Source organism: Eleutherodactylus coqui, chromosome 1 (assembly GCF_035609145.1).
Source record: "Eleutherodactylus coqui strain aEleCoq1 chromosome 1, aEleCoq1.hap1, whole genome shotgun sequence".
Taxonomy (NCBI): domain Eukaryota; kingdom Metazoa; phylum Chordata; class Amphibia; order Anura; family Eleutherodactylidae; genus Eleutherodactylus; species Eleutherodactylus coqui.
In genome coordinates this window covers 298,943,391-298,955,570 of record NC_089837.1, presented here as the reverse complement: position 1 = coordinate 298,955,570, position 12,180 = coordinate 298,943,391, and the positions used below count along the sequence as shown (strand labels likewise).

Below are 12,180 nucleotides of genomic sequence, written 5' to 3'. Positions count from 1 at the left end.
TAAGGCTTCCAATAATCATTTCAGAAATATAAAACCACAGGTGACAAATGTTTGGTGTGGATTACGTATCAAAAAGTCAACAAAATAGTACATGTCAAGAGGGTTTCCAAAACATTACTTCAAGTGGATTTTTCCATTACAGATGAGGATATGCTGCAGATGTTTATTCTAATCATCTGAAAGTGCAAGTATGCTTTAAACTGTTGCATATGTACATAATGAACACCACAATTTCTGCATTTATCAAGTGTTTTCCCCTCTGCAGGCTGTCAATCTAATTTTCAGTCCTCTCCAAGCTGCTGGATGGAGGCTGCTATTATGTCATCTCACATGGGCTGCACACAGAAAACAGCTGATTTTGCTCCCAGACTTTGTAGCACACATGAACAGTAATGTAGGCCAGTGTTCAGTAGTACTGAGAAGTGTAGATGTGATTTCAGTAACCCACTTACTATTCGCTCCAGCAGCCACTTCTGGAGTCTCTGCAGCAACCTCCTCTCCATACATCTACGGGCAGCATGAGATGACACTCATTCTCACTTAGTTTCCTCTGTTACTAGATACTTCACTTGACAAGCAGCCAAAAACAGCAAATGAAAAGGAAGGGAGACACCTGACAGCCAGTGCTTTGAGGGATTTTTAAATACCAATCATTCAGTCCTCAGTCACATATACAGTGAATGGCTTCTCGTTTGAACAAGCCAATGATGCATCTACCTGTATAAACAAACAGGCAGCCCCCCACGAACTTCAGACCTGACAATTTCTCGTTTAAACGAGCTAACGATGTCAAACAGACTTTTGGACATTGGGAACGGTCTCTGCAGGTTTTATCTTTCACATTATAAATGACTGTAATCCAATGTTTTCTACAAAATATGGATGGACCTATATCTGCTAGAGTGCAGTTCTCAGCACTTTGCTTGGTTTGGCTAATAGAAAAAAGGACCAAGAAAATCTAGTAGACAGTATTTTCCTTCAGAAAGGTGGAGGCCGTTATGGCCGCTGCAGTCTAAAAGAAGATACCACGATTTATGCAAGGGGTCATACAAAGTTTGTGGATCCCAGCATCACTGGCATACTGCTGGGGGTGGCGTTACCCAGAACGGCCAGCAGCAAATTCCACTTTGCAGACTAACAGCGCAAGGTCCTCTGTACCCAAGTGCACTGTCAGCGGTGTCTGATGAGGAGAGCGGGCCATTTGGTGTAACCAGGTATTACTGCATATGTTTATACTTGTATTGCTGGTATACGTTATACTGTATAATTTCTACCAGCTATACATATAGAATTATACACAGGTTACACCAGCATGCTTCATATCACTATATACAGGGAGAGATCACTATATATAAAAGCCATCAAGGTTACACCAGCATGCTCCATATCACTATATACATAATTAGGTATGTACAGCTGGTATAAGATATACATTTCCCTGTATATATGATATAGATCATACTGGTACAACCTGGGCATCTCTTGTATATGATTGCTCACTTTACACACAATAAAAAAAACGTAAAGAAAACTTGCGATTTTGGGGTTATTTTTGTTTTGTTTTTTTTTTAAATCCACATGCATTTTTTTTAAAATAGCATACGCAGTTTATCAAAACTGCATGTAGTTCTTGAATCCCACGTTTGTTTGTGGCTCAAAAATGCAACAAAAAACATGAAGACAGCCTAAAGGTCTATAAACTAATTTTCACATAGTCCAGGAGATGAGCCATGTTTGGAACGCTTATGCCAAGGGGCTAGATCTTGTATGTAAATTTGTTTTGCAGCTGTATGCAGCGTGGTTTAGGTCTGGGTACAGGTAGAAGGAACCAAACAGAATTTTTGCAGCTGGGTCCCTGAGCTTTTAGCTACACCCTTGTGTAGCATTATGGGAGCAACCAAACTGTCTGAGCTGTTGAACTGTGAACAGCAACTCAGTGATTTGCTTTACAGCAGCCACACAAACCTAAGGAACCAGGTCAGGAAATAAACCATTGGCTTCTGTGGAAGTTTTTTGGTGAGCAAAGAAGCCGAGCTGTTCCCACTACAACATGTCAATGATGTGGTCATGTCATCATTCTGCAGCTTTATTGTAATCCTACCTATGATGAGGAGACTGCTGACAAGTTATTCATATAGAACAGGAAATGTCAGATTGTGAGCCTCCATAAGACAGTGCAAAAAACTGCAAGCCTGCAATATTAAACAGAAAAGCAAAATTACATTTCTTAACAAAAATGGTGTCTGATCCATTTACCTTTTTTTAAGCAACAGTTTTTTTAAAAAGTCTGCAAGTTCTATCCGAATTAAATAAGATTCAAAACTCATTGTATAATTTGTCCACAGTTCAGTATTTTTATTTTATTTACTTTTTTCTTTTAAATCTGTCATCTCAAATTGCACAAACAAAACCGAACAGCATTTAGGTTGTTGCTTAAAGTCTCTCCTCTGTACACTCAAAACAGTGACCTAAGAACACCACAATATCCAACATACACAAACCTCAGGGAGCAGGAGAAGGGTACACAGACTGGAATTATGGTGCCTTTGTTCCTGAATGAAATGGTCCCACAAAAAAAGCACAGGATACAGCACGACATAGGGCCATCTGTTCATCATGGAGTGAGCTACACACACACTAGCATTATCTATATGCGCAACTGAATATTCCCTTACGTGACTGATGGTTTTGTTTTGTTTTTTCTTTTACGCAGTTGTCTTGCATGTTGCTAAAATTAAAAGGGTCACACAACAAAAGTGGTATAGAATATGCAGATTAGTGTTCTTTTGTCATCGGCAGTCTTGCATGTGGAAATAGAAACATTTTCTTTTTTTCTTCAGAATATACAAGTAGATTTATATGCATTTAGATAAGACAGTACATAAGCTGCTTACATACATCAATTCTGAGAGAGTCAATATTAACTTGTCTAACACTAAGAGTGCAAATCAGATTCTTCACAACAGACTGTTAGCATTGTTAACCCCCTCGCTACCAGACAGTGTCTCTACAAATTTCTTTTACATCATGTATTGCAGGTCCTGTAAGGGGCTGAGAGTTGGAATAACCTCTCTAACAGCTGAAGCTGCTGCACCATATAACGCCCCAACTAGCGGAGGGGTTACAAGCAACTCTCAAAGACAAAAAAAAAAAAAAAAAACAGAGAAGAAAAAAAAAGGAAACAAACCACAAAGCCAAAATAAAAGTGAGCCTGTTTAAAAGAAAGTAACTAACATACAAGATTGTAACTTTGTAGATTATGGAATGTGAAGAAAAATAATTAAGGGAAAGTATGATCCAAATACACTGTAAAAAAAAAATTGTCCTTCATGAAACAAGGATTAAATATGGAGCCAATTTCTGCAGCTTTTCCCTGCTTATGGGACAGTAGGTGGAAGAGGGACGGTGGAGTTTCAGTAAGAAAATAGCCCAGGTTCAGAGATTCCAACTCTTTTCTTTTACATGCTATATCCAAATCCTGGTTGGGGCTGCCCGTAGGCAGGTGCAGTATAACCGTAGCCAAATGCAGCTTGTGGAGGTACTGCAACACTGGGTCCTGCTGTCAGCATCAACTGGGGCTGACCTAAAAGACAAGACATAATAGAAGGGGGTTATACAAGTAAGCAGTACTTGCCCAAAGGGTTTTCAAATAAAATTTTAAAAAAGTAACCTCTTCCCACCCCAAGATGCACATGTATCCTCATGAGTAGAAAGATAGGAATCAGAAAGAACACATACCTGCCGTTAACCCCTCACATGCCACAATCAATGGTTTTAAGTTACATTTTGATAAAATTCTATAAGCCCACTAGCCACTTCACGGCAACTTTAGTGGGTTTCTACCACTACAGGGCACCACCTGTCAATACACGCCTTAACAATACAGTGCCTGCAAATGGAATGACCAAGCAGCCCAGCAACACCATCGCTGCCAGACTAAGTACCCATTGGACTATCGATTGTGGCATGTACAGAGTCAGAGGGAGAGAGTAAGATTTTATAACGAAAGGCAGATATCAGAAGAGGGCCAATGGGTTGCCATGGCACACAAAGGCTTTACAGTGGCCTCCAGGTCTGCCATGGCTTTAATTGAAAATCAATAGCCATAATACATTGAAGTACAGAAGTACTGCAGAGTATTATGTGAGCAATCATAAGATTTTAAATCTATTTCAACTCAATATATTGTATGTCTTGCGGTTGTAATTCTAAACATGTTGCATTTTTTGTCTCTGTAGGTGACTTGAATCTGCAATCTTATGATTGCTCACATAATACTCTGCAGTACTTCTGTACTTCAATGTATTATGGCTATTGATTTTCAATTAAAGCCATGGCAGACCTGGACTTAGCCCCGCCCCACCTCCTTTCATTGCAAATAGTGCAGAGGGGCGGAGAGGGGGCGGGAGCTCAGTTCCTGCTCCTGGCTCTTCCATCCTCCTCCCTCTGCAGATGAGGACGACGTATATCGGCTCGGCGTGAAAACCGAGCCGATATACGTTCATGCGAATGCAGCCTAAAGGACAGTTTCATTTATCTTGATCAGAGGCTGTCAACCACAGTTATCCAGGTGTATTACTGTGTAGGGCCTTGCTTCACTGATCCTAGATAAAGCTGTGTGTCGAATCAAGAGGGTAAACCACTAAAGCCAATTTAGGAAAACTAAGGTAGAATAGCAGTTGACATGCAGAAAAGGAGACTTCATATACTGTAGTTAAATTTGAACTTACCATAGACAATAGGCTGTGTTTCTGTAGCTTGTTCCTCCTCTTTTCTAAGGGATTCTGAGGCATCCAGTTTGTCAACCTTTAAAACAGCACAGGGATTACATTAATTACATATGATATTCAACTGTGGATCCTACAATGAAGAAAACTAAAAAAGTGGAAAAGCCTTAATATTCAGAAATATGTAAAAAGTTATATACACAACAGGTTATATACGTTATGCCATCCGCACAATGGAGCTACATTAGGCAAAAACACCTGGATTTAGTATCAGCCGTCACTTTACATATACACATTAGAGAAACAGTTATTGTGCAATATAAGCACCAGAATGACAAGAATATATATAAGAGGTCAGCTGATATGACTAAATAAGACCTTTAAACACAACCGTAAGGTGAAGCAATGACAGCATGGGGAATAGGGTCCGCGTTAAAACCTGCAACAGGTTTCCACATGTATTCCTAAATTTTTAAATAGCAGCTTTTAAAGGTTTTTGCTCTGTGTCACGTTACACTGGAGTCAAGACCGTAATGAGAATCTACTGTGCGCGAGATATGAGGTTATGCACATCCTGATGGCTTGCAAGAAGTAAAAATTCAAACTGCTTAAATCAGCATGCAGATCATTCACATTAGTTCCAATCTCAAAGTTTAACATCTAGTTTCAAAAAGGTATAGAAGAGGGTTAATTAACACAAGTGTACTGTATAGAGGTATAAAAAAATGTCCCCTGACCTCCTTTATAGCCAACATTCTTCTTTTTGTCTGATCATCCCTCCTCTGTGATCCACAATATGAAGCTAAAGCAGCAACTGTTGCAAAGTGCCCAGATACAAATTCCCTTTAAGAGTTTATATACAGGACCTCTTTGTGAAGTCTGTAAAGACAAGGCACGCAGGGATTTCGAACATACGCCCGACTCTACCGCCAGAACAGGAGCATGGAAGATTTCTGAACATAACAGCCTGGAAGACACCACCTAAACAATATGTGCGTGTGGTCCTGCTCCTACAGGCAAAGCACAACTACACATGCAATGAGGTACAGTGTTACAGTGTTAATCATGCCATTTAACCACCATGGCCAAACTATCGGCAAACAAAATGAGCTCAGACAAGGCCAAAACACTACTTCTGCACCCATAACGCGAGTGGACAGTTATGCAGACAATGCAAGCTGAGGTACAAAGGTTTCCATGTGCTTCTTCTATCGCACACTAATCACTCTAAGGGCTTTACCTGTCATGTCATGGAGTCCTTAATACCCATATTTTGCTAGTCATCATTGACTAAAATATTTAATGCAACCCACTAGGTAAAACATACATGGTGAGAAATAAGACCTCTACTGTGACTACTGTATCCTTAGCGTTATACATTTTTATTCTCGGAACCTCTTGATTCTTTACGTCCTTATTCTCCCCCCAAGCCTGCACTTGGTTACATAGCGATTGATCTTTACTTTGTGAGTCCATCTTTATAGAATCATTAGAATATAATGAAGTAATCCCAAGTTACTGTCCTGCAGCCCATCACGACTTTCAGATGGCCACTGAGCGGCAAAGCATGCTGCAAGGTAATTGGGAGTAGGAGAACCACAAAACTAAGGTAACTGAAGGGGAAAGAGGCATAAAGGCACCGGATTGCAACTGTTAGCGCTTACAGGGATGCCACAGCTCTAGCTACTATATTCTTGCACCTCGTGTCATCCATGTAAAACTTCACGTCAGCTCATTAAAGAAAGAACTGCTATGAAAGGCTTTTCCACAGAAGCAACAGCACATTGCAAAGGTAGAAAGAACTCCTCCTCTGGAAACATGCATTTATTGCCATTGGCGTGTTAAAGTGTAAAATGTGTGCATGAAAAGAAACGGCAACAGAACTGAAGCAAGGAGTGGATTCTGAAGATGGAAGTTGCCATACAGGCTCCTGACAAAACACAGCCAACAGCAATGCTTGCGCTATCATCTGAAAACATGGCAATGCACTGGCAAAGGCTGGAAAACTCATGCTGTTCTTCAATAGTGCAACACTACTGCAGTTCAATTACCTGGTTTGTTTTCACACAATCACACTCACACTAAAATGTCTTTAGGTCAGGCACAGAAGGACATTCCCCTGATGTATTTCCAATGTCCAGTCATTTGTTCCTATGGTGTCAGACCATTTGCCAAAGAAACAAGAAAATTTTTCAACTATAGTTTGGTCAACCAAAACAAAAAAAACATTAATAAATGAGGGAAAAGTTATGTTTAAAGTAAAACAAATTGTTTTAGCCAATAACACTAACTACATAACAAGAGCCACTATACTAACAAAGGGTGCAGTTGATGCAGCTGTGTGCTACTTGAAATTCATTTTCAAGCTTTTAAAATTAATTTTAAAAAAAGGAAAAAAAGTTTTTATATGATATGGCAAAGTAAAAAACATTACTACTTAGGCAATGGACACCGACACCATAAGACCTGGACCAGTAAGGGGGAGGGAGGTTGGGGAAGGAAAAAAGAAATCACAAGAGAATTCACTTCTGTGGCTTTTAGTTTTCTCTGTCAGAAAATCAGTAAAAGAGAGAAGAAAAAAAATATATAGATCAGGAACTGGATCACAGTTTTAGAAAAAAAAAAAGAAAAAAAAGGGGTTCAATCTGAAGGATGTACATATAAGCTACATTTGTGAAAAATGGCGATTGGCATTTTAATATATTGCAGTTGATATGATTTATGAATATAAAATTATCAGAAAAAAGGGACATTTCTAGAAGGTTCTTACGTTAAATGCAAATCATCCCATTTGATTGCACTGATACACTTGGTTATAAAGTTTTACACACAGTAAGTTGTATGGTCTCCTAACCAACTGGTGGCGTGAGGTGGAACTACATGGTATAAATATCTCATCCTTCAGATTGGAGACCAATGAGACCAGGTTTACATTAGTAACTGTGAACCAATACCTTGCATCTTCCTGAGATTAGCCGATTAGTAGCAAAACACTAGCAACATCCTAACTATTTTAGTTCTGGTATTTTAAGGCCAGCAGAGGCTTTAATGAGTGTTTTATATGGGGGGTGAGGAGGCAGAAGAGGACAGCAGCAGCAAAAGTAGTAATTGTAGTAGTAAAAAGAAAGAAGGTGGTGTGGGGAAACGCATGCAGATTCTTTAGACTTAGTCTTCCAGGTTTAAAGATGGAAAACAAGAATCAACTTTCACCTTTTCCTTTATTGCATCAACCTGCAAAGGAATTCAGAGGGTGCAGCTTAGAAAAATCTAATTTCACATTGAGCATAACAAAAGGAAGAATAAGCAAAGAAATAAAACTGCGACTGTTAGAGAATAAACAAAATAAAAGTAATAAAAGGAAATGTGATAAGGAGAGGTAACAGCCATGGGTTCCATTGGGTCTAGGTTTCTCTATAGTGGAGTTGATGCATAAATCCAAAGAAATAGGCTAGCAATATACTGTTAGAGGTGACATGGGTGCGTTAGAGAACAAAGTGATGCATAGGTACATAATCCCTGCAAACATTTACAGAAATCCATGGAGTGCTAGTAACCTATCCTAACCCCAACACCACAAATTGTGGAATCATACACAATGTAAAACAGAGGGATTCAAGAATCAAAGCCTGTTTGGTGTTCAACAAGCGCAAAGATTTTGGTGAGCACACTGTATAGGAGTGCATCTTGTTTTCACAGACATCTCAGTGTAGGACGGGTGTTTAAATAGACCTTTACTTGGGTACTGAACTGCAGCAAAACCTACAAAGGAAGTCTCAGCAATAATTGTGCTGTCCCAGAATATCCGTGTCAGAGTTTGTCCTTTGGAAAGGTATTAGGCCAACTGCTAGAAGTGTAAAATACTTGCAGAACACCTCATTTTTCTTTTCAAAATGCCTCTTAATTTAGAACATTTTAGATTGCCTTTTACACAGCAAGATAAATTGGAACGAGCATGCGACCAGCACTGACATAATGATCATATATCTGCCACTTGGCATGCATTTACAGTAAATAACTGGGTAGTTTTGAACATAACCATGCCTCTTAGTAACCCGTCTGCCACTGCTTTCTAGTCAACGATTGCTACGCCTGTTTACATAAAAGGATTTGCAAACAATTTTTTAGTCCCACATGAAAGATCCAACCAGTGATAACAATTTATCTCTGGTCGTTTGCTGCATGTTTACACCTAATCACTTTTGTGCAAATCACACCATGGAAAAGGGACAGTCAGAAAATGAAATCCCACCTGTTAATAAACAGGTGCAAATCGACACCCAAAAATGTTTAAACCTACCCATTTGATTTAAAATGTGGAGACCATGCCAACTCCATAGTTACCATGCCCCTCTTCATGGTGTAAAGTGGCATCTAGAATAATTTGGCATATAATTTTTGGTGGAATTTATGCGAAAAACTTGGGGCACATTTATTGCTAAATGTGGGCCACTATGTCTGCTATAAAAATATATGCAAACAGTAAAAAACAAAAGCGGTTGAATAGGAACTAATTGCCAGACTGCTGGCATAGTAACTATAGCCTTGAAAGATCGTTGTTGCTAGCAGTAAAAGGCAACCCTAGCCATTACCAAAAGACTGTTGGCAAAGTAGTTAAAGCAGCACACCAGGAAAGGTTTGTGTAGTTTTTGCATTTCCAAAAGTGCTGTTTTAATCATGCGTAAACACTCAGCATTAATAGGTTAACTACTAAAAAGACAGAAAAGAGCACCAGCACAGAACTGCACTTAGGAAGAGTGGACAACAAGGTCCTGCTGGTATGTTCATGTATTACAGCTTTGAGTGGATCACATCTTTTAATATAAAATGTCCTAGTGAACACTTCATATACAAGTGTGGTACTATATAAATATAAAAACTGAAAATACATAGCAAAGGATGCTTCACTGAGTATTTCATATCTAAGGGCAGCACAATAAGAAAAGTGGTCTGCTCTAATAACCCTTGCAGCACAATACTAGATTGTGTCATTTTGCTAATAGCCGTTAGAAGTCCATTGTATAGCTGCTCCATACACAATCTCCTCCTTCACTGGGTTAGAAAGGAGATTCAGGATCAGCATAATCGTGATGGTGTAGGAGTCTGATCTAAAGTGCATCTTTCCTATGAACAAAAAAAAAAAATAATTGACCATGTACTTCAAGAGAGACCTACCATAGCTAAAAATACAAAGTCATACTTTGCAAATATAAAGTACTTTTCAGGACAAAACTGCAGTGTTTATGGCTGGGTTCATATGGGGCAGCTTTACAGTCGAATTATCGTGCGGACCGTCCGCATGGAAATTCCGCTGCATTTACAGTAGCAGCAAAGTAGACGAGGTTTTGAAAATCTCATGCACAAGCTGCAGAAATAATCCACACAAAACCAGCGTGGAGACAAACATGCGTTACGGAATTCAAATCCGCCACATGTCAATTATGTCGCTGTCTCCGCTGCGGAATACACAATCAAACCCGCACCAAATGCGGGTTTGGAGTCAGGTATTCTGTGGCCGGAAAAAAAAAAAACCCCACAAAAAGCTGGCGATTTAATAAAATTGCATTATGTAAGAATACAGCATGTGAACAAAACATACATTTTTGTACCCCGAGGAATAAACAAGTATAGAGAGGCACACTATATTTTTAACTCCAATATTTATGAGTAGGATACGCTTTGGATCCAATTCTTATATTCCCACATTATATATAGGAATAGTCTTTATGGTCCATATAAAATCCTGTCAGTTCTTACCTTACTTAAGTATTCCCTCATGACCTGAATGAAATAGGGCATGGCAAAGTCCATAATATTGTGCCTCCATGCAGTTTCCAGGACGACATCTGGCCGCAGCAGGTCATAGCAAGTGAAGAGACAAGCTGCAAAGCACTCTTTCTTCTCTTCCAGCAAAAACCATTGCAAAAGTTCTTCTGCCAGTTCTGTGTCTTTGGATTCAGAGGCATACTGCATGGCATCCTGGAAGAGAATGTTGTCAGTGAATATATATCACATCACCAACACATTACTCATTTCTTTTTTCCTAAAAAGAACTGAGCATCTAGCCATTGCTATAGCATTTGGCCTCTAACTATTGTTGCATGGTGTTAAGAACTAGTGGCCATCAAGGAAATGTCATCTTGTGGGATTACTCAAAGCAAACTATGTTTTAACATGCTCTTAAAGGGATAATTATGAACTGGAAATCCACAGATTCTCTTACTTTACTCCATTGGTTCCGCTTTGTCAATTCTTAAGGCTCATTTCACACGCAAAGACAATCTTTCAAAGGATTGAAAGCTTGACAGGTTTTAGCAATCATTTTGCATAAAGTACTAATGGGCAGTTAATGCCCATTAGTACTTTGCCAGCTTTATTTGCGTGTAAATGAGCCTCTAGGAGCTACTTGCAGAACTCAGCAGGTGGTCTGAACTCTGCAATCAGCTCCTTTGTTCTCTCACAGGCTGTTAGCATGAATACAATGTAATCAGCCGCACCCATGGAGAACACAGCATGTGGTCTGTCTTATATATTCTCCAGCTGAAGGATGCATTTTAAGCTAACCTTAAAATAATCATTCAGCCGAAGAGTAAACGATGGAAGCACTTACATGCAACGATTATAACTCCGATATCGCTTTGACAAATTTTGAGCGATAACCGTTGTGTGTAAATGGGCCTTTATATTCCATTTGACAAAATTTATATATGAAAAGGATTTGTTCTCAAAAATGTGAGACAATATGGTCCACATGGATAAACTCAACTGACACCCCTGTTTAAGTAATAATTTTGATTATGTGGTGTTGCCACTTGTTTTGAATTAGAAAGGGATTGGTATGTGATGCATATAGGGTGGTGCAACGGACTAGGCTTGTTTGTGTTTGGGTGGATGTGTGCACGAGATGCTACTATTTTCTGTTTTCCTTTTCACTAGGGGAATTGCAGCCTTTTCTCTTTATTGCTATACTTTATCACATAGGGTCATTAGAATAAGTATTTATGTTGAGTCAGATATTTACAAATCCAAACTGCTCATGAAACTGGCTCATATGTAATGTTAAAGCTATATGATTATTTTGTTTTATTATTTAAACACTCAGGTTTTTTTTATTTTGTTTTTCCGTAATTTTATTATAAAATCTTAATTAAAAAAAACAAACGTTTTAATATAATCTGGTGCCAAAATGTAAAAGGTGCAACCATGTGGGCTGTCCAACTACAGCAATAGCTCAGTCCCCAAAAAATTGCTGATTTACTGCTAACATAACATAGCTTTGTACCTTAGAAGTGTTGATTCTGCATGGTCAACTGAAAAAAAACTTGGTTAATGGAATAGTTTTAAATTGCCAGGATAGGCCATCAATATCGGATTGGCTGGGGTCAGTTACCCGAGACCTTGGTGCTTATCTGAGTGCAGTAGCCCCTTTTAATCAACTGAGTGCTGGGAGTGCTAG

General features: G+C 39.0%; 1 protein-coding gene across 3 annotated transcripts in view; it reads right to left on the bottom strand.

Moving 5' to 3' along the window:
* Nucleotides 1-2,326: 2,326 nt before the first annotated feature.
* CLTC (clathrin heavy chain) overlaps nt 2,327-12,180 on the bottom strand; it is a 74,018-nt gene continuing 64,164 nt past the window's right edge. For all 3 annotated transcript variants that reach the window (XM_066574449.1, XM_066574457.1, XM_066574467.1), the window contains 3 exons: nt 10,482-10,703; nt 4,731-4,806; nt 2,327-3,583 (listed from right to left, as the gene is read on the bottom strand). In XM_066574449.1, the coding sequence (XP_066430546.1) occupies nt 3,459-3,583; nt 4,731-4,806; nt 10,482-10,703 (423 nt within the window). In that variant the 3' untranslated portion in view covers nt 2,327-3,458. The remainder of the gene's footprint in view (nt 3,584-4,730; nt 4,807-10,481; nt 10,704-12,180) is intronic.